Source organism: Drosophila miranda (genome assembly GCF_003369915.1).
Source record: "Drosophila miranda strain MSH22 chromosome Y unlocalized genomic scaffold, D.miranda_PacBio2.1 Contig_Y1_pilon, whole genome shotgun sequence".
Taxonomy (NCBI): Eukaryota; Metazoa; Arthropoda; class Insecta; order Diptera; family Drosophilidae; genus Drosophila; species Drosophila miranda.
Window position 1 is genome coordinate 36,892,312 of NW_022881603.1, and position 20,664 is coordinate 36,912,975.

At 43.2% G+C, this 20,664-nt stretch overlaps 2 protein-coding genes and 1 long non-coding RNA gene across 5 annotated transcripts; all 3 read left to right on the top strand.

Annotated features, from left to right (window-relative positions):
- Positions 1-489: 489 nt before the first annotated feature.
- Positions 490-19,488, top strand: LOC117191125 (guanylate kinase-associated protein mars-like). 3 transcript variants are annotated; one of them, XM_033396087.1, is made up of 4 exons: positions 490-584; positions 642-1,354; positions 17,909-18,602; positions 18,655-19,488. In XM_033396087.1, exons 2-4 carry the CDS (start codon positions 1,289-1,291, stop codon positions 19,482-19,484), a joined length of 1,590 nt encoding a protein of 529 aa, XP_033251978.1. In that variant the 5' UTR covers positions 490-584; positions 642-1,288; the 3' UTR covers positions 19,485-19,488. The 3 variants fall into 3 exon arrangements, with proteins under 3 accessions (XP_033251978.1, XP_033251977.1, XP_033251976.1); XM_033396086.1 differs by having other exon boundaries at positions 642-1,347; positions 17,902-18,602; XM_033396085.1 differs by lacking the exons at positions 490-584; positions 642-1,354 and having other exon boundaries at positions 17,222-18,602.
- LOC117191145 (guanylate kinase-associated protein mars-like) lies at positions 1,705-3,297 on the top strand. Its single transcript, XM_033396110.1, has 2 exons — positions 1,705-1,924; positions 1,977-3,297. The coding sequence occupies exon 2, from the start codon at positions 2,138-2,140 to the stop codon at positions 2,960-2,962; it is 825 nt and encodes a 274-aa protein (XP_033252001.1). The 5' UTR covers positions 1,705-1,924; positions 1,977-2,137; the 3' UTR covers positions 2,963-3,297.
- LOC117191179 lies at positions 5,780-16,174 on the top strand. Its single transcript, XR_004473964.1, has 2 exons — positions 5,780-6,118; positions 15,927-16,174. It is a non-coding gene; the product is annotated as an uncharacterized LOC117191179 (long non-coding RNA).
- Positions 19,489-20,664: the final 1,176 nt, after the last annotated feature.

The window sequence follows — 20,664 nt, forward strand, 5'->3', positions numbered from 1 at the left end:
ATAACCTTAATATAATGTAAAATACTATGGAAAGTATTTTTATATTTTGCAAGGTGTGTGAACCAGACATTGTGGCAAGAAAATTAGTGTACTAAGTGACTTGGCGATAAAATATACGGTCTGAAATATGCCACATATACCCACTTAAGACCCCTCTATTTAAACAGTCATTGTAGATACCTCCTATCCCTTCTTTTACTCACAAAAAAAAACCCACTATATCCACGATTTTCACTATTTTCGGTGCAATATTAAAATACCCCTTTGGCATACAATGGGCTAATCGTTCTGTGATTTGATATTATTAGCTTGCTAGGACTTTATAGCTGAACATGAAGTTTATCCGATTGATAGATTATTTTTCTAAAATAGTAGCCAACTTTTGCTAGTCATTCTTATTGGATTTGTTTAGAATTTTCACGAGTTTTCAAAGTGAAAATTTTGAAAAATATACCGCTAAAAATTATTGTGTAAAAAAAGCACTACCTTTAAAAAACCTGCATACAAAATACCAGATTAAATTGTTAAACAAATTCCAAGTCCCCAATCTATCAAAAAAAGTTTCCTTGCCAGGTAAAAAAGAGGTAAATATTATTATTATTAGTATTATTTTCCGCGGTCTAACTCGAGTTGTTATCCAGTTTAAATAAAGGGGCTTAAGTGGGCTAAGTTCGTTTTTTCATCGGTATGGCACGCTGAAAAGGCGCCATTCTTAAGAAGCGTCCCTCCATTTTTTTTAAACTCCTAAATAATTACTGCTCGACGTCATAATGCAGCGCCACAGGGAATTATATAAACAGCAATCACTTGCTTTCAGCCCACGCAATTTCAATGAGCAGAACCGGGAACTACATGATGCGGCGCGTGCAAAACAGCGCGAGGATCGTTTTCAAAGCAACCGCATTATTAGTGTTAGTCCAACTCCCGTCAAGCGTGCGGCACCTATACCGCCCTCAGAGGAGGCGCAGCCACGCCTTACCTATGTCGCTCCTCCTAAGGAGAATCGAAAACCAGAGCTGCCTCAGCAGCAGAGGAACCCCACCCGGGACCTTTACATAAAGCGCTTCGTGGATTGGAAGTCTGCCAGGAAGGAACAAACAAAGAATGAGCAAATTTCTCGTCGTGGTCAAAAGATGTTCACATATAAAACCGAAACACTTAAACCTGCGACAAACCCCCAGAAAGAGCAGGAGAACGCTCCGGCATTTGTGCCGCCAAAAAGCCTTTGGCAACCCAATTGCGTACCCAGGGTCATCCATCCAGATTGCGCACTCAGCCTGCGGCAACCATGGCAAAGCTGCAACATGCAACGTCGCGTCCTCAACCGGTCACTGTGAAGACCCAAACATCAAACATCAAACATCAGCTAGGAATGTCCAGCCAGCCACAGTGAAGTCTGCACCTTCACGTGCATTGCCCTTGAAGCCTACAGCAGGCCCGAAGCCCAAGGCAGCAGATTTGGTCGTTGGACCTTCTGCAAATGGGGTTGTTCATTTGCCAAATGTGAGGACGCAACCATTCGAAAAGCCGGCCGTGAGTAAGCCCACCTTAAAAATACCAGCAGTGAAACCAAAGCCCATTCAAGGAGGCGGCGGAGGGGGAGCTGCGGGAAAATTTAAGTCGACCGCAGTAGCAAAAGGGCCGGCAATAAAAAACAAGCTTGCCAGCCAATTGTCGACCAGAATGACGCCGCTGGAAGAGAAGATAAGTTTCCCTGCTCTGGCCACATTCACGCAGTGCAAGACGAACAATTGCAGTCAAGAAATGATAGAAGCCTTGGGTGAGATTTCAAATCTGAGTCCAGTGGGTCCAATGAGCAGCCACTGAGATTCGAAAGCGAAGCGGAAATTTGACTTTTCTAGGTACTCTTTGATAAAAACGGCAGCTGAAGAGAGTTTGATCTTGGATCCATATCTGGCTAAGGGTAAGTACAACAGGAATAAAATGGAGTAAAATGTAATATTATTGGTTTCCAGATCCAGATGATAAAGAACAAGAAAATTCTACTCTGAAGGCAGCTGCGGAGCAAACCCCTCCTCGCAGGATTTCCGATGAGAAGCCCAACTACTTAAGTCCATATGTGAGCGTCTCGCGCGGTAAAGTCAACTCTCGCTGTGATCGTGAGAAGCGAAACAGCATGTATTTGCCCGGTGAGGAGTATCCTGTTGCCAATCGGCGGGCCCTCGAGTCGGTGCTCTACTTTCGCATACAGCTGAAGAATGAGATTCGACGACTGCGAGATATCTGCAGCGAGTGGGAAGCCTATAGCAAGGAGAATGAGGCGCCTCTGGTTGAGACGGGCGGCATAGATATGATCAATGTGGCCATTGGACAGACAAATTTGCTCTCTACCAAGAAATTGATGCAGTTCAGCGGTCTGATTGACCGTTGCGAGGCGGGAGCTACGGGCAAGAACCATCGACCCTACGATGGCAGCGAGGAGACGAAACCCGTCCAGGCAGAGGATCTGGAAGGGTGGTGGGACATGCTGCGACTCCAGAGTGAGAATGTTGACAAGCGCTTTGATAACTTGAAGCGATGGAAACAGAAAAATTGGCAGGACCCCGATGCAGTTGAGGAATCGAAAATACCAGCCAAGCCTGTGGCCAAACCAAAGTCTAAGCTGGGCAACAATTTAAACGCTAAGCCCAAGGTCAAGGCCAGCAGTAACTTGATGCAATTACTCCGCAAGGCCCATGCTGAAATGAAAAAGGCTAAGGCGGATGTGGTATCAGCGGACGATGCCCCGCAAACTCCATCTCGCAGCAGCACTCAGCGTGTGATCGTAGTACGCGACCGTCGGTCCTTCTCTCCTGCTCGCACCGTCCTGCGCATGTCTGTAGGCGAGAGCCGTTCTTCCAATGGTGGCAACACTCTGCTCAAGTCTGCTATATTGGCCGCAGCCGAACAAAACGCTCTTAATCATACCCCCCTCCCAATAAGGGACGCCAGTCGATTCTGAAAAAACCAGGGACCAGCAAGCGTGAAAGTCGTGGAGTTATTTTCAGTACAAAGAAAAATGTACGGCACTTCAAATTCACCTACGAAGAAGGCACTATTAGCGATGATGAGCCCTTTGGCGGCGATAAGCTAGAGGATTGCGAGGAGGACATGTCGATCGAAGCTTCAGGGGAAACACGTTCCGTAGACCAGGGCCCAGCAGAAAATGAGCCGCAATCCGCGTCTTGGGCCATCCATCGAGTTTATGTAGTTTATCTATCATTTATTATTTAAAGTTACGTTTTTGTTTATATGTATAGTATTATTTAATTCTGAAAATTATGTTTCAATTTCAAAGCCTTGTTTTATATTTTTTTTTTAATTAAGTACATCAATCAATCAAATAAAGGAAAAAAACGAGGGGGAACGTTGTGAGTTGCTGCGGACACCGCAACTCTACAGTTATACCCGATACTAAGTCAGTATGGCTCTCCTCCGGCAGACGCCGCTAATATTAAACGACACGACAAAGAGTGCGTGCGAGAGAGACAGAAAATCAGTCTGAGCGTGACGTCGGGCGCTGCATAGCCACTGCAAATTGATTTGTTCCTATTGGCTATAAAAATGATCTGATCTGATCCAGATTCAGCAATCTGATAGATATGGTCATTATCTATGATTCTGCGTTTTTAGTTTTCTCGAATGTGCAATATTGTGGATGCAACAGATTTTCGTCCTTTGTGTGGGCGGAAGGGGGTGGGGTGAAATTTTGAGATACACGTTTTATAGTAAGATCTAACAGGAGTGCGGATACCAAATTTGGTTACTCTAGCCTTAATAGTCTCTGAGATTTTTGAATATCCCCAGATTTTCGTCCTTTGCGGGGGCGGAAGGGGGTGTGGCGAAATTTTGAAAGAAACTCGTCTCGGTCCGATATATTAGGAGTGTGGATACCAAATTTGGTTGCTCTAGCTTTTGTAGTCTCTGAGATCTAGGCGCTAATGTTTTACTCTAAGCAAAGCCGCCTATGCTACGTGTGTGTTAGAGAGAGACAGGGCGGGAAAAAAATGAAATTGTTTTCTTGATGCTGGCTATAATAATAATACGATCCAATTCAGATTCCGCAGTCTTAAAGATATGGTCATTCTCTACAATTCTACGTTTTTGGTTTTCTCATATCTTTAAAATTGTGGATGCCACAGATTTTCGTCCTTTGTGGGGGCTTTTTTTTGTCTCGGTCCGATATATTAGGAGTGTGGATACCAAATTTGGTTGCTCTAGCTTTTGTAGTCTCTGCGATCTAGGCGCTAATGTTTTACTCTAAGCAAAGCCGCCTATGCTACGTGTGTGTTAGAGAGAGACAGGGCGGGAAAAAAATGAAATTGTTTTCTTGATGCTGGCTATAATAATAATACGATCCAATTCAGATTCCGCAGTCTTAAAGATATGGTCATTCTCTACAATTCTACGTTTTTGGTTTTCTCATATCTTTAAAATTGTGGATGCCACAGATTTTCGTCCTTTGTGGGGGCGGAAGTGGGCGGGGCGAAGTTTGGAAATATTTTTGTAGCAGTGACATATCACAGAAGTCTGGGTCCTGGAGTAGGTAATTTGGTGTTTGTGGAAGGGAATATGGATCGCTTCCAGTATAAGAAGATATTGGAAGAAAATTTGGAAACATCGGTGGATACATTGAGCCTGGGAAGCAGTTGGATCTTCCAACAGGACAACGATCCAAAGCATACCGCACATGTTGTGCGTGATTGGTTGCTGTATTATGCCCCAAGACAGCTTCGTTCACCACCCCAATCTCCAGACCTTAACCCAATCGAACATCTTTGGGACATTTTAGAAAGATTGGTACGGAAGTATAACATCAGCAGTGGGGAAAGCCTCAAAACCGCCCTCATTCGAGCTTGGGACGAAGTTCCGCCCACAACAACCGAAAATTTGGTGGCATCGATGCCCCGACGACTACAGGCTGTAATAGATGCCAATGGTGGACCAACCAAATATTAAAAGTATAAAAAGTATTAATATTAAGATGACTTTGAGACTATAATACAAAAGCATAGAGGCTGTATGTACACTTTTTTCCGTGAACATTTTATGTTTTTTCGTTGTAACTTTAGTATACATCATTTTTGTTTAAGTTTTTTTTCTGAAATAATAATAACTTTAAGTGTCCTAAATAATGGCATACCAACTTTTTTAATTTTCATTGCGAAAACCCGAAATATTGAAAAATCGGTGCTGTATGTTGACTTTTTTCCTTGACTGTATAAACAATAACTCATATATTTGATTGCGCGTTGTGTGTAGTTCTCCTCTCCTCTCCTTTCTTTAATATTCTTGGGCGAGAAAAGCGATTAAAAATACACCGACAACCGACAAGGCAGGCAGAGCGAGAATTGACAGGCGGCGGCGGCAGCGGCGAACCGACACCGACAGAGAGGGGAGTGTGTGCGTGCGTAACTTAACCGATGACATCGTAAATTCACGGAAAAGCAGGTAGGACAAAAGCAATTAAGCATTGGCCTTCCATGGGGCAGAATCGGGGTAAACCTTGGCGTTTCAAACCGATTGAATGTATGTGGTTTTAACAGGAATTTAATTTTACAAAGTAGGGCGTGTGTTCTTGCTGCTGGCAATGCTCTTGCCGTGACGTTGTTTGTTTTAGTTTTTTTAACCCCAATAAACACACGCACACACTTGTATTTATTCGGCGAATTTCGTGGGGTGTCTACTGCATTTATTAATACATATTCCAGGCTCTGTCGCAGCTGTCTAAAGACGTATTCTCTTTCTCGACACTTGACACACACTTAATAAAGTTGAATGCTTATTTTTGCTTACTTTTATTATTCACTTTTATTTTCATACGTGCAATGGTAAACAGACACTCAGAAATATACCGAAACTACGTCACAAATTTCAAAATATGCCGAAAATATACTGACGTATTATTTGTATTCAAGCTGAATCAAATTGCTTTCGGTCACTTCCTTTTCATCAGCGAGCGAGACCGGTCGTGTTTTTTCTTAACAGTCTGAAAAGTGATTTTTTCCAAGCAACAAAGGCTTAATTAAAAGTGATTGTACAAATTGGATCATTGTTTATTTCATAGAAATCTTCATCAATATATAAATTATTCCTCTTTTCATTTCCCAAAGGAGAGGTAAGTCTTTGGCAATCTGGTTAAACCAGCAAGTATGGCGGACGCCGGTCACTCGGTGTCTGCCAAATTGAAACCCCCTGATCAGGTGGCAAAAAGCGGCAAAATTCAAACCCAAAAAACAATAGCAAAAAACTTCAGTGCTTTGTGTTCAGGTGTGAAAGAGGACATATTCGACAGCTTGACTAACGAAAAGTACCCAGCAAAAAAGATGCGCAAGGAACGAAAAAGCGACAACACCAATACAGACATAAATAACAAAATTCTGATAGACGATGACAGTAACAAAATGGTGGAGGCTTCTGACGGTGTGACCGTTCACAATTCTCACACAAATGTCATAAATGGTTTTACTGGAAATACTGAAATGACTAAAACACTGAATAAAAATAATAACCCGATTATAAACCCATCAAATGTAGGCATCGAAAGAGAAACAGTGTTGTATAGTGAGTGCCACATCGGTGATGCGGCTGTACTAGTATCGACTAAGAACAGTACCATCTTCGAAAACAAAAACACCAAAAATGGCTTATTCTTTTTTGAAAAAATAAGACACCTTAAAATCAAAGGAATTAAAGAAATCGTAGCTCTTGCGCCACTCTATACAAGATTTATTTTAAGGTTTTCAGCGAAGCAAATGATTTAGTTTTAAATGAGGAGTTAAAAAAAATGAATTTAGTGGTATTTATTCCAAAAGACTATGTGGAATCCTATGGAGTAATTAAAGGGGTGCCCCTCGGTTTTTCTGAGAATGAAATTATGGATAATATTACTTCTAACATAAAAATTAAGTCAATTGAAAGATTAGCAAGAAGGCAGAAAATTACAACCGATGACAACAACGAAACATTCAAGCTCATACCATTAGAAACAGTCAAAATTGGTTTTGAGGGTTCAGACATCCCAGAAAAGGTATCTCTTTTTGGGATATGTGGGATGAAAGTAAGCATATATGTTCCCAGAGTAAGGCAATGTTATAATTGTGGCAGACTTGGTCACACTTCGACCAGATGCAAATCAGCTAGGAGGTGCTATAAATGCGGAGTCGAGGAGTGCAATGGGTCGTGCACTGGTCTCAAGTGTATCCTTTGCAATGGGAAAAATCACTCAGCTAGGGACAGACTGATGTGCCCAGTATGGGAAAAGGAGATGGACATTAACAAAATAATGACAATCAAAAAAATCGCGCGTAAGAAGTGCTTAGCACTTACTCAATCCATCAAAATTTTTCGCTGTTAGATAATTATGAAAAAAACTATCCAAAACTAGACATAAATGAGGAAAATGTTCAAACCAAAAACGTTAAAGCAAATGAAGTTTTAAAAAAACACAGTTATGCGAGCAGGTTAGTGCAGAGACCTTTGGTTCCTTCACAAAAACCCCACTATCACTTAGAATCATATACCAGCGATTCTAGTAATCACGTACCATTTTTTGAAAACAAAGAACTAAAAGAAAACAAATTTACCATTCAACAGATGGTTGACATGTTGTCTCGTTTAGTCGACTCAAATGATGTGTCACATCCATCAAAAAAAGTGACCAGTACAAATGATTACAATATGGAACATAATGCAGACAGAAAAATGAACAAACAGAGAGAAACGAACCTTTTTAAAACATCTAAATAAATATGAAATTTTTACAACATAACATTCAATCTATTAAAGCCAATAAAAACGACCTAGTATTCTACTTAAACAATGAAAACTTCGACTTTGCCATTCTGGCTGAAGTTTTCTCTCACGATCTCCGTTTTAGGAAACTAGCTAACTTCAATATGTTAGAAAAACATAGAAAGGACGGTTATGGAGGAGTGGCGATTGCCTACAAAAAAGAATTAAGAGTTAAAAGACTGATATATGAGACAGAGCAAGATATAATTATAGCAAGAACCATCAACAACAAAGATAAATTTCTTATCACCTCAGTATATTTTGAACCTTTGTTGTCTCTTGCATCCTTCAAGCAAGCGATTAACAATCTCCTTGAATATTTAGATGCATTCGGAAAAGTCATAATTTCAGGAGATTTTAACGCAAGACATACCTTTTCTGGAGACAGAACCAACAGTGGAAAGGGAACTTTTCTCATGCAAGCTATGTCAAATGCTGGCTACAGTCTAGCAAATGACCACAGTCTCACATTCAGAAGACACATCGACTCAACATCAGGGTCTGTACTCGATTTAACTTTCACAAAGGGTATTCATATAGAGAATTGGAAATGCGAAAAGTTTTACCTAGGAGGCAGCCACCATCACCCAATAACCTTTGAAACAGCAGGATATCAACACAAACTCAAAACTTTCCTTGCCAAAAACAGGCTACTGAAAAAGCTAAGCCAGTTTGAGGCCGACAAAGATATGGATAATTTAGCGAAGAACATCCAACAGGAAATAAAAGCATCTACTTATGAAATCAAAAACAAATGTCCAAAATTATGGTGGGACGAGAATTTAGCCAAATTATTCAGGGAGTTTGCAGAGTCGCAGAAGAAGGCAGCTTCAGAACCCTCCTTTCAAAATTATTGTTCTGCTGTTAACCTCAAGGTTAAATGGAAAAAATCTGTTAAAATTGCCATAGGAATTAGCTATGCCAGGAAGTTAACAGAGTTAAATGTAAAATCGAACTCAAGAGAAGCCTGGAGATTCCTCTAAAAAACTGTCAAGAGGACACCCCAGAAATTTTTGACCCTGACAAAGCTGCCTCTGAGGCAAATAACCTCAGAAGCAAAGGATGTAGACGAAGAAATGTACTCAACCAAGAACAATGAAAATCCTTTCTTTTCCTTGGAAGAGTTAGAGGCTGTGTTAGTCAGAAACAGAAAAACGGCAGGAGGAATAGATCACATCACATACGAGATGCTAAGTGCTCTTAACACTAGTATAAAGACAGAACTTGTACATTTTTACAACCGTCGAGTGGCTATGTGCGATTTCCCAGTCGAATGGAGATCTATCAGAATTGTACCTGTTCGGAGCAGAACCCAGCCGATTAGCTGCTTGCCAAATAGCACCTAATTCTTGGCCCTCAGCCGCTTATTTTGTTTGTTACTTATGTCTATGTCACTCATTTGTTTGTTAAAGCTTTGCGCCAGCTCGCTCTTCGCTATCTCCGCTTTGCGTCTGCCTGCCGACGTCGGCCGAGCGAAGCTGCGCTTAGCGATCGGAGCGGCAATGTAAAGGGCAGGCAAGCCACACTTGCAATTTGGATGTCACGCATTAAAGAACATATCGTAATTTTATTTCTGCGCCGAGTTTTATTTAATTCGAAATAATTAGTCGGCCGATTGGGGATAAAAAACATTATCTCCACATAAAATTTGGTGACCCCGACGTGATCTCTGAGTTGCAGTGTCAATTAATAATCATTCGCGATCGACATTCGTTAGCCCTAGCAAATTTTCTGCGGTTAAGCACAATTCGGTGCTAAAACACACTTACATACACTTACATACACGCATTGCTGGCTATTAATTTCTCTGTCGCGACAATTCGGTCAGTGCAGTGCGGTAGGCAGTGCAGCGAACTCACTAATACACACAAGCGGTGTACAAAGCGGAATCGGACAGCTCGCACAGCCGCACAGCTAAAGGCATTAGCTGTAATCCCTTTGCTTTCGGTTCCCACGTTTATACGTATACAGGGTGTCTTTTTCGGTCGTGCTGAGTGACTCTTTTAAAACCTCAACATGGCAGCACCTGAGCCTACCAATGTCGCGAACGCAGCAATGCCGAGTGATGTAGATTTCTACAAGCACAAGGCCGAGTCCATCGCGCGCCAACTAAAGGCCATGGATCGCTTTCTCACCAAGGAAGAGCTTGCCGAGTTAGATGAGGCAGAACTTCAAGCTCGCTTAGAGCAAATCGAGCGAATGAATGCGGATTTCGATGCCGCTCAAACGAGCCTTGAAAGGCTGGATTTCCTGCAGTTAGCCCATGATGCCCGACTGGACTTTTCGAATGTTTATGTGAAGGTTAGGTCCAGGCTGTCGCGGGAGTTGATGGCTGCTCGCACGGTAAATGTTGCCAATTCAACGGCTCGGCATACTCTCGGGGGAATTCGTCGTTGTTCGCCTATAATAGTATAGGCCGTTCTCGAATGCCCGAGTTGCAGCTTCCGCGATTCGGGGGGAACTACATGGATTGGCCAGAATTCCACTCGATGTTCTCGACAATGGTGCACAAAGACCATCGTATACCAATCATCGAAAAATTCCAATATCTTCGTGGATGTCTAGATGGTGCTGCGCTGGATACGATTCGTTCCTTGGAACTTTCTAAGGAGAATTACGACAAGGCGTTGAATTTGCTAATGTTGCGATTCGATAATAAACTGTTACATTTTCAGGCACACGTCAAGGCTATTTTCGGGCTGCAAGGGGTGGAGAAGGGCTCAGCTATCGGCTTGCGCGCGCTCAGCGACAAAATCAATTCGCACTTGCGTGCACTTCAGACCTTGGCGACCCCGCAGGAGATTTCGGATGGGTTGCTGATTTTCATCATAGGCACGAAACTGGACCACAAAACAAAGGAGAAATGGGAAGAGAACTTGCCGACGTCAGGATTGCCTCGGTGGTCAAGCATGGCCTCATTTTTGGAAGCGAGATGTCGGATGCTGGAGATTTTAGGATCAGCCATGGCAACAAGTCCTAGTCAACAGGTGGGAGAAGACAAACCTGTCACCCTTATCACCTCCAGTAACGACCATCCTAACCCCATATGTAACCATTGCAATTCCTCCGAGCATTACATATCTAGATGTCAGGCATTCCTGAATCTCTCTGCGTTTGAACGATACAAAGAAGCAAAGAAGAGCCGCTTGTGTTTGAACTGCCTCAACAAAGGCCATGAATTGCAGAGGTGCAGGTCAGGACTTTGCAGGCATTGCCAGGCCAAACATCACACGCTACTCCACATTCCATCGGGAACTGGTGCTTCATCTTCCTCTTCACCGGCCGAGGAATCTATCCAGCAAGAGGCCGCGACTGTGCTTCTAGCAAGCGGGTGTTCTAGCCCTCCCCCCTCGATCCAGAAATCTCAGCCTAGCCAGAACGTGTTGCTACCTACTGCCCTCGTCCATGTAACAGATCGTTATGGAGCACTTATCCCATGTCGTGCCATTTTGGATTCTGCATCACAGGCAAACTTTGTAACATCTAGACTTGCTGATCAGTTGCAGTTGGATCATCGCTCGTCTTATGTTCACATCTCTGGAATCGGAGATTCCATTCTACCTTCGAGCAAGTCTGTACATATAGTTGTACAATCCCAGGACGCAAGCTATCGAGCTTCCTTCGCTGCAATTGTCACCAACTCAATTACGGAAATGCAGCCTAACTTCGGCGTAGACGCAAAGGATTGGCCAATGCCGAATAATCTAAAACTAGCTGATCCTAATTTCTCCAAGCCCCAACGTATCGATCTGTTGATAGGTTCTGGTTTGTTCTTCGATTTAATGTGCGTCGGACAGATTCGACTATCAGCCCAATTGCCAACATTGCAGGAGACAAAACTTGGTTGGATAGTATCAGGAAGCATTGATAGCTCGGAGAATAAGCGTGCAGCTTTAACCGCTTTTGAAAATTCGTCGTGCATCTCTATTGACGATTTTCGACCCACAACGCTGGAGTACCAAAACTTAGAGCAGCAATGCAGGAAGCAGCTGCTCGAGTGCCAGGTGCAAGTGGAAAAACTGTGATCGGAGAATCAGGAACTGCAGCGCGAACTTTTCCATATATTAAAAACCTACATATCCACGCCAAATGAAATTCAACTTTCAACAGTTTCTACATTGCCAAATTTCCTGCCATTCTATGCAATTACAGAGGTTCCCGATGGTCAAGACGTAGTCACGACAAGCCGCCTTCGTAAAGAAGGCGACGATCATCCCAGCGTAGCCGCCAGCTGCGCCCAAGCAAGCATCTTCAAGAGGGCCGTTGGAAAAATAGCGGTTCTGCCCCTTCAGGATGGATCTGTTGAAAGCCTTTGCCTTCCAACGAGGGGTGAATGTTCGGAGCAGAACCCAGCCGATTAGCTGCTTGCCAAATAGCACCTAATTCTTGGCCCACAGCCGCTTATTTTGTTTGTTACTTATGTCTATGTCACTCATTTGTTTGTTAAAGCTTTGCGCTTGCTTGCCCTGCTAAACGCTCTCTGCCAGCTCGCTCTTCGCTATCTCCGCTTTGCGTCTGCCTACCGACGTCGGCCGAGCGAAGCTGCGCTTAGCGATCGGAGCGGCAATGTAAAGGGCAGGCAAGCCACACTTGCAATTTGGAACATTATTAAACACGCATTATTGGAACTATTATTATTATTGGAACACGCATTAAAGAACATATCGTAATTTTATTTCTGCGCCGAGTTTTATTTAATTCGAAATAATTAGTCGGCCGATTGGGGATAAAAAACATTATCTCCACAGTACCAATACCGAAAAAAAACATGGATCTGACTGACTTAAAACATTTTCGACCTATATCCCTCATTTCGATTGTAGCCAAGACAGTAAATAGCATGGTGAAAGCCAGGCTGGAAAAGCATATACAAGAAAACAAGATTATACCCTACAGATCTTATGCATACCAAAAAAACAAGTCTGCAGCGATGTGCATAAATGATGTCATCAATGTGGTAGCGGCAAAGAAAAAGAACAAGGAACACGTTACTCTTGTGGTTGTTGACCTCAACAATGCCTACAATTGTGTCAACCTGAAATTCTTAAAAAGACTAATGGAAAATGAGTGTTTTCCTAAAACATACATTGACTGGATCATCAGTTTTATGTCTATGAGACTACTGAAAATAGGGGAAGCTGTTCAGGTAGTTCAGGGAGGAATCCCACAGGGCTCTTGTCTGTCGCCCCTCCTTTTTAATGTATACACAAAAAGACTACATCAGATCTGTGATAGAAATACTCATATGATGCAATTTGCAGATGACTTCGTTATAATCTCTCACAACAGAGAGTTTACTGTAGCGGTTGAAAACCTTAATAAAAAACTAAATGACTTTAACCTTCTATGTGGTGATCTCGGTTTTAGCTTTAATCCAAGCAAATCGGCAGCAATGAATGTAGGAAAAAGACAGGTCAGAGCGGTAAATATTTCTGTTAGAAATGTGCCTATACCAAATCGAAAATATATCCGTTTCTTAGGCAGACTGATTAGCGCAAACATGTCAAATGTCAGTCATGTAAAAATGGTTAAAGAACAAACAAAACGAGGGGGAACGTTGTGAGTTGCTGCGGTCACCGCAACTCTACGGTTATACCCGATACTAAGTCAGTATGGCTCTCCTCCGGCAGACGCCGCTAATATTAAACGACACGACAAAGAGTGCGTGCGAGAGAGACAGAAAATCAGTCTGAGCGTGACGTCGGGCGCTGCGTAGCCACTGCAAATCGATTTGTTCCTATTGGCTATAAAAATGATCTGATCTGATCCAGATTCAGCAATCTGATAGATATGGTCATTATCTATGATTCTGCGTTTTTAGTTTTCTCGAATGTGCAATATTGTGGATGCAACAGATTTTCGGCCTTTGTGTGGGCGGAAGGGGGTGGGGCGAAATTTTGAGATACGCGTTTTATAGTAAGATCTAACAGGAGTGCGGATACCAAATTTGGTTACTCTAGCCTTAATAGTCTCTGAGATTTTTGAATATCCCCAGATTTTCGTCCTTTGCGGGGGCGGAAGGGGGTGTGGCGAAATTTTGAAACAAACTCGTCTCGGTCCGATATATTAGGAGTGTGGATACCAAATTTGGTTGCTCTAGCTTTTGTAGTCTCTGAGATCTAGGCGCTAATGTTTTACTCTAAGCAAAGCCGCCTATGCTACGTGTGTGTTAGAGAGAGACAGGGCGAGAAAAAATGAAATTGTTTTCTTGATGCTGGCTATAATAATAATACGATCCAATTCAGATTCCGCAGTCTTAAAGATATGGTCATTCTCTACAACTCTACGTTTTTGGTTTTCTCATATCTTTAAAATTGTGGATGCCACAGACTTTCGTCTTTTGTGGGGGCGGAAGTGGGCGGGGCGAAGTTTTGAAATATTTTTGTAGCAGTGACATATCACAGAAGTCTGGATCCAAAACATCGTTGCTCTAGCTCTTATAGTCTTTGAGCACTAGGCGCTGAAGGGGACGGACAGACGGACAGACGGACGGACGGACAGACAGACAGGGCTCAATCGACTCGGCTATTGATGCTGATCAAGAATATATATACTTTATGGGGTCGGAAACGATTCCTTCTGGACGTTACACACATCCACTTTTACCACAAATCTAATATACCCAATACTCATTTTGAGTATCGGGTATAAAAATGCAACAGACTCCTCCAGCTTGCGACTACTATCAAATCAGGTCTAAAACCTAAAACAAGTACCAACATCTTCAAAGCTTTTATTAGAACAAAACAAGAATATGCTATCACAAGTTTTTCAGACATGGGATCTGAAGCAAGTAAAGATATAGAAATAGCGCAAGCTAAATCACTCAGAAGGTGTGTTGGGGTGCCACCTGACACAAGCAAACACGAAATTTTTGTCCTCGCTGGTGTAATGCCACCTGTTTTCAGGGCGAAATGGCTTACAGCCAAAGAACTCCTTAAAATTAAAAGGTTCAATCCAACAATGTTTGACGAGCTAATACGCTCAAAAGCGGATACGAGTTACACACGTACTTTAAGAGAATTTAATTCCATCTTTGTAAACACTCAAGAATGTGATACATGTAACAAAATCCATGTATTAGATAAATTTTTAACTAAGGGTAAAGAAGAATACTCGAATGAAGAAATAAAAACTATATTTAATGAGATTCTGAACAAGTACAGAAAGGACGACTGGAACATTCTATCAACAGATGCCTCAGTTACAGAAAGTACATGTGGCATAGGAATAGTAAAATGGCCTAGTGGAAATATCCACAAGTACAAAATAGAAAACAGATTATCCTCAGTAGGTGTCGAACTCGTAGGACTTAAAAAGGCCTGCGAACTATGTCTTAAATATAATTACAAAAAGGCTTTGATTTTAAGTGATGGATTAGGAGCTATTAATTTAATTAAAAATAAGAATACAGACTCGTACCTAGTGAATGATATTCACAACATAATTAACCAATCAGACATTCAGAAACTTGACATTCTATGGGTCCCTGGTCACAAGGGTGTGGCCATCAACGAAAAGACTGACATAGCAGCAAAGGCTGCTACAAGTGAGGGGTTTACAATAAATATAAAATACAGCTACAAGGAGGCTCAAAGAGAAATTAGGAACTTTTTAGTTTACAAATGGAATGAGGACTACAGGACGAAGTGTAGGACGAAGGGATCCAGCCTCATAGACATATTTCCAGACATACCCAGTAAACCCTGGCATTTTTCTCTTAAATGGAATGCTAAAAGCATCAAGACCATTAACAGACTTATGACGGGACACACATACGACAAAGTCTTCCTACACAGAATCAAAGCAATTGACTCAAATATCTGCGAAACGTGCAATGTAACTGAATATGCCGAACACCTGATCTTCGATTGCCAAAGATTTGCCGGGCTCAGAAGGAAATTCAAAATCTTTAAATATTATAACAATTTACATCAATTATTAATAAAAAAAGAGCCGCTACATCTCAGAGAGCTGGCGATCTTCATCAAAACTGCTGACTTAAACTTTTGACCCCTTTTTTCTTCATCATGTTATAAAGTAATTTCAGTTTATTTTCTAAAACAGTTAAGTAATTTTCCTCTTTTTTTTTATATACCGACCTGTCAAACTCGCCAAAATTCCTTCACCAGTATCTGATCAATGTGGCTACAGTGCTAAGATCAAAATTCCGATCATCATTAAGATGATTTAAAACCAAAAAAAAAAAAAAAAAAAAAAATTTCTTTCGGTTGAATACTAGCTAGCAACGACTATCAGCACTGAACACATATTTTTAACCGATAATCTAATCAATTTTATATAAAAGTGGCTAATTTTAAGTACCATCTTTATTGGCATTGTTTATAAAATAAGGTTTCAATAAAAAATGTCAACAATTTCCACTAAGTTTATTTCTTTACATGGTAACTACCCATTTGCTACATATTAAAATCATTTTTATAAAGGGGTATATGTGTACTTTTCAAAATTGTTGGCCCGTTCTTTTCCATATAAGCCCCATGGAAGCGCCAGTGTGAAAAACCCCCGTTATGCATATTTTTACATTCCTTTTTTTTTATATTTTTGTAAACATTGAGATTTTGATGGCAAGTGATCAAGATTTCGATGATTTCCCGCATTAATAATCGATGTGGCTCTAAATTGCATTTTTACACGACTTCTACATTGGGGCATTGGCTAAGAGGGTGAGTGCATAACCTTAATATACTGGAAAATACTATGGAAAATATTTTTATATTTTGCAAGGTGTGTGAGCCAGACATTGTGGCAAGAAAATTAGTGTACTAAGTGACTTGGCGATAAAATATACGGTCTGAAATATGCCACATATACCCACCTAAGACCCCTCTATTTAAACAGTCATTGTAGATACCTCCTATCCCTTCTTTTACTCACAAAAAAAAAACCCACTATATCCACGATTTTCACTATTTTCGGTGCAATATTGAAATACCCCTTTGGCATACAATGGGCTAATCGTTCTGTGATTTGATATTATTAGCTTGCTAGGACTTTATAGCTGAACATGAAGTTTATCCGATTGATAGATTATTTTTCTAAAATAGTAGCCAACTTTTGCTAGTCATTCTTATTGGATTTGTTTAGAATTTTCACGAGTTTTCAAAGTGAAAATTTTGAAAAATATACCGCTAAAAATTATTGTGTAAAAAAAGCACTACCTTTAAAAAAACTGCATACAAAATACCAGATTAAATTTTAAAACAAACAAAAAGTCCCCAATCTATCAAAAAAAGTTTCCTTGCCAGGCAAAAAAGAGGTAAATATTATTATTATTAGTATTATTTTCCGCGGTCTAACTCGAGTTGTTATCCAGTTTAAATAAAGGGGCTTAAGTGGGCTAAGTTCGTTTTTTCATCGGTATGGCACGCTGAAAAGGCGCCATTCTTAAGAAGCGTCCCTCCATTTTTTTTAAACTCCTAAAAAATTACTGCTCGACGTCATAATGCAGCGCCACAGGGAATTATATAAACAGCAATCACTTGCTTTCAGCCCACGCAATTTCAATGAGCAGAACCGGGAACTCCAGAATGCGGCGCGTGCAAAACAGCGCGAGGATCGTTTTCAAAGCAACCGCATTATTAGTGTTAGTCCAACTCCCGTCAAGCGTGCGGCACCTATACCGCCCTCAGAGGAGGCGCAGCCACGCCTTACCTATGTCGCTCCTCCTAAGGAGAATCGAAAACCAGAGCTGCCTCAGCAGCAGAGGAACCCCACCCGGGACCTTTACATAAAGCGCTTCGTGGATTGGAAGGCTGCCAGGAAGGAACAAACAAAGAACGAGCAAATTGCTCGTCGTGGTCAAAAGATGTTCACATATAAAACCGAAACACTTAAACCTGCGACAAACCCCCAGAAAGAGCAGGAGAACGCTCCGGCATTTGTGCCGCCAAAAAGGCACTCCTTATATGTTTTGGCAAAAAAAACTCAGTGTACGCAGACGGCAGCGGAGAGGAAACAGCCTTTGGCAACCCAATTGCGTACCCAGGGTCATCCATCCAGATTGCGCGCTCAGCCTGCGGCAACCATGGCAAAGCTGCAACGTGCAACGTCGCGTCCTCAACCGGTCACTGTGAAGACCCAAACATCAAACATGAAACATCAAACATCAGCAAGGAATGTCCAGCCAGCCACAGTGAAGCCTGCACCTTCACGTGCATTGCCCTTGAAGCCTACAGCAGGCCCAAAGCCCAAGGCAACAGATTTGGTCGTTGGACCTTCTGCAAATGGGGTTGTTCATTTGCCAAATGTGAGGACGCAACCATTCGAAAAGCCGGCCGTGAGTAAGCCCACCTTAAAAATACCAGCAGTGAAACCAAAGCCCATTCAAGGAGGCGGCGGAGGGGGAGCTGCGGGAAAATTTAAGTCGACCGCAGTAGCAAAAGGGCCGGCAATAAAAAACAAGCTTGCCAGCCAATTGTCGACCAGAATGAAGGCCAAGAGCAACGTCAGCAAGTACGTAGGTCTTCAAAAGAATGTTCGAAATCGGCCGGAGCTGATGAGAGAGTTGGTTGAGGCTGGGACCACTGAACTCCCACTGCCTCCCAATACGCCGCTGGAAGAGAAGATAAGTTTCCCTGCTCTGGCCACATTCACGCAGTGCAAGACGAACAATTGCAGTCAAGAAATGATAGAAGCCTTGGGTGAGATTTCAAATCTGAGTCCAGTGGGTCCAATGAGCAGCCACCGAGATTCGAAAGCGAAGCGGAAATTTGACTTTTCTAGGTACTCTTTGATAAAAACGGCAGCTGAAGAGAGTTTGATCTTGGATCCATATCTGGCTAAGGGTAAGTACAACAGGAATAAAATGGAGTAAAATGTAATATTATTGGTTTCCAGATCCAGATGATAAAGAACAAGAAAATTCTACTCTGAAGGCAGCTGCGGAGCAAACCCCTCCTCGCAGGATTTCCGATGAGAAGCTCAACTACTTAAGTCCATATGTGAGCGTCTCGCGCGGTAAAGTCAACTCTCGCTGTGAGCGTGAGAAGCGAAACAGCATGTATTTGCCCGGTGAGGAGTATCCTGTTGCCAATCGCCGGGCCCTCAAGTCGGTGCTCTACTTTCGCATACAGCTGGAGAATGAGATTCGACGACTGCGAGATATCTGCAGCGAGTGGGAAGCCTATAGCAAGGAGAATGAGGCGCATCTGGTTGAGACGGGCGGCATAGATATGATCAATGTGGCCATTGGACAGACAAATTTGCTCTCTACCAAGAAATTGATGCAGTTCAGCGGTCTGATTGACCGTTGCGAGGCGGGAGCTACGGGCAAGAACCATCGACCCTACGATGGCAGCGAGGAGACGAAACCCGTCCAGGCAGAGGATCTGGAAGGGTGGTGGGACATGCTGCGACTCCAGAGGGAGAATGTTGACAAGCGCTACGATCAGCGTGTGATCGTAGTACGCGACCGTCGGTCCTTCTCTCCTGCTCGCACCGTCCTGCGCATGTCTGTAGGCGAGAGCCGTTCTTCCAATGGTGGCAACACTCTCCTCAAGTCTGCTATATTGGCCGCAGCCGAACAAAACGCTCTTAATCATACCCCCCCTCCCAATAAGGGACGCCAGTCGATTCTGAAAAAACCAGGGACCAGCAAGCGTGAAAGTCGTGGAGTTATTTTCAGTACAAAGAAAAATGTACGGCACTTCAAATTCACCTACGAATAAGGCACTATTATCTGGTCTGATGAGCTCGTGAGGTGGCTCAAAGGGGGCCTAGCTGAGGCCCCCGGACGGGTCGCAGGTTGCGGATAGCGAACGACCTACCTATATACAGGTCATATAGGTAGGTCAGCTGCGAATAATCGGACATCCCTAGGGAGATTACCGAAAATAAGCAGCCCCGGACAGCCAGCGGGTGTTCGCGAAGTAGCAACACTGACGATGCGCTTGTGGTGCCGCCTCGTATAAGTAGCTCACACACTCCCCTATCCCTACACACTACCTACCCACATCCCAACCCCCCACATTCAGCTCACACCGGGCCGGACTAAGAGTGTTATTCGACCCTTGCCGAGAGTCAGCCTGGCTGGGGGCCCGGTATATAAAACTAGCCCAGTCGTTAACGGAGAGCTCAGGGACTCGGCAGCCCCCTGTTCTAAGTATGCCTTATCCGGGCAACGTGGATCTCTGCCCGGACGGACCGTACCCCTTCTCTGCAGCTCGTGGGAAAAAGAATGGAAGAATTTAAAAACAAAAAAAATGAGTCTGGCACTCCCCAAATGCCAACAGGGAGCAATCCCAAACAGGGGAAGGCAGCGGCCCAAAGGCCTGGCCCGACCCGCAAATCAGCAGGGAAAACCTGCGCGGCGGAAGATGCTAGGGAGAGCCCAAAGGGGTCCCATCCCGGTGTCGGGGTGGGTGGTGAATTGGCTCCCAAAATCGATACCTTGGCAGAGTGGCTATGCAATCCTGCGGCTGCTCTGCCTGCTGGTAAAGTGGCGGGTGATGAGTCACCATCTACTAGTGTCCAAGCCAAATCTTTTACATATGCCGATAGAAGGAGTGCTGGCAATATACTCCGTCGGCAGAACGCAAGCCAGATGTCCAGCCCGACGGACAAATGGATAAAGAAGGTTGAGTGGGCCTCGAAGGTGCTGCCGAACTTTGGCAAGGAAGCACCGAAGAAGGAAGCCCCTCAGCCAAAAAGGCAGCGCTCACAAGAGACTCCGGGGCCGACACCGAAGCGCTCCAGAGTGCTGCCTAACACATCATTCGCGCAGATTGCCAGAGAAAGGACGCTGATTGGCGTCCTGGACAAAGGCAGCGCGGACTCCCGGATACCTAGAAACCAGTGGAAGTGGGTGGAAGCGGCACTGGCCGACCGCTGCTTCGAGCTGCTGGAAAA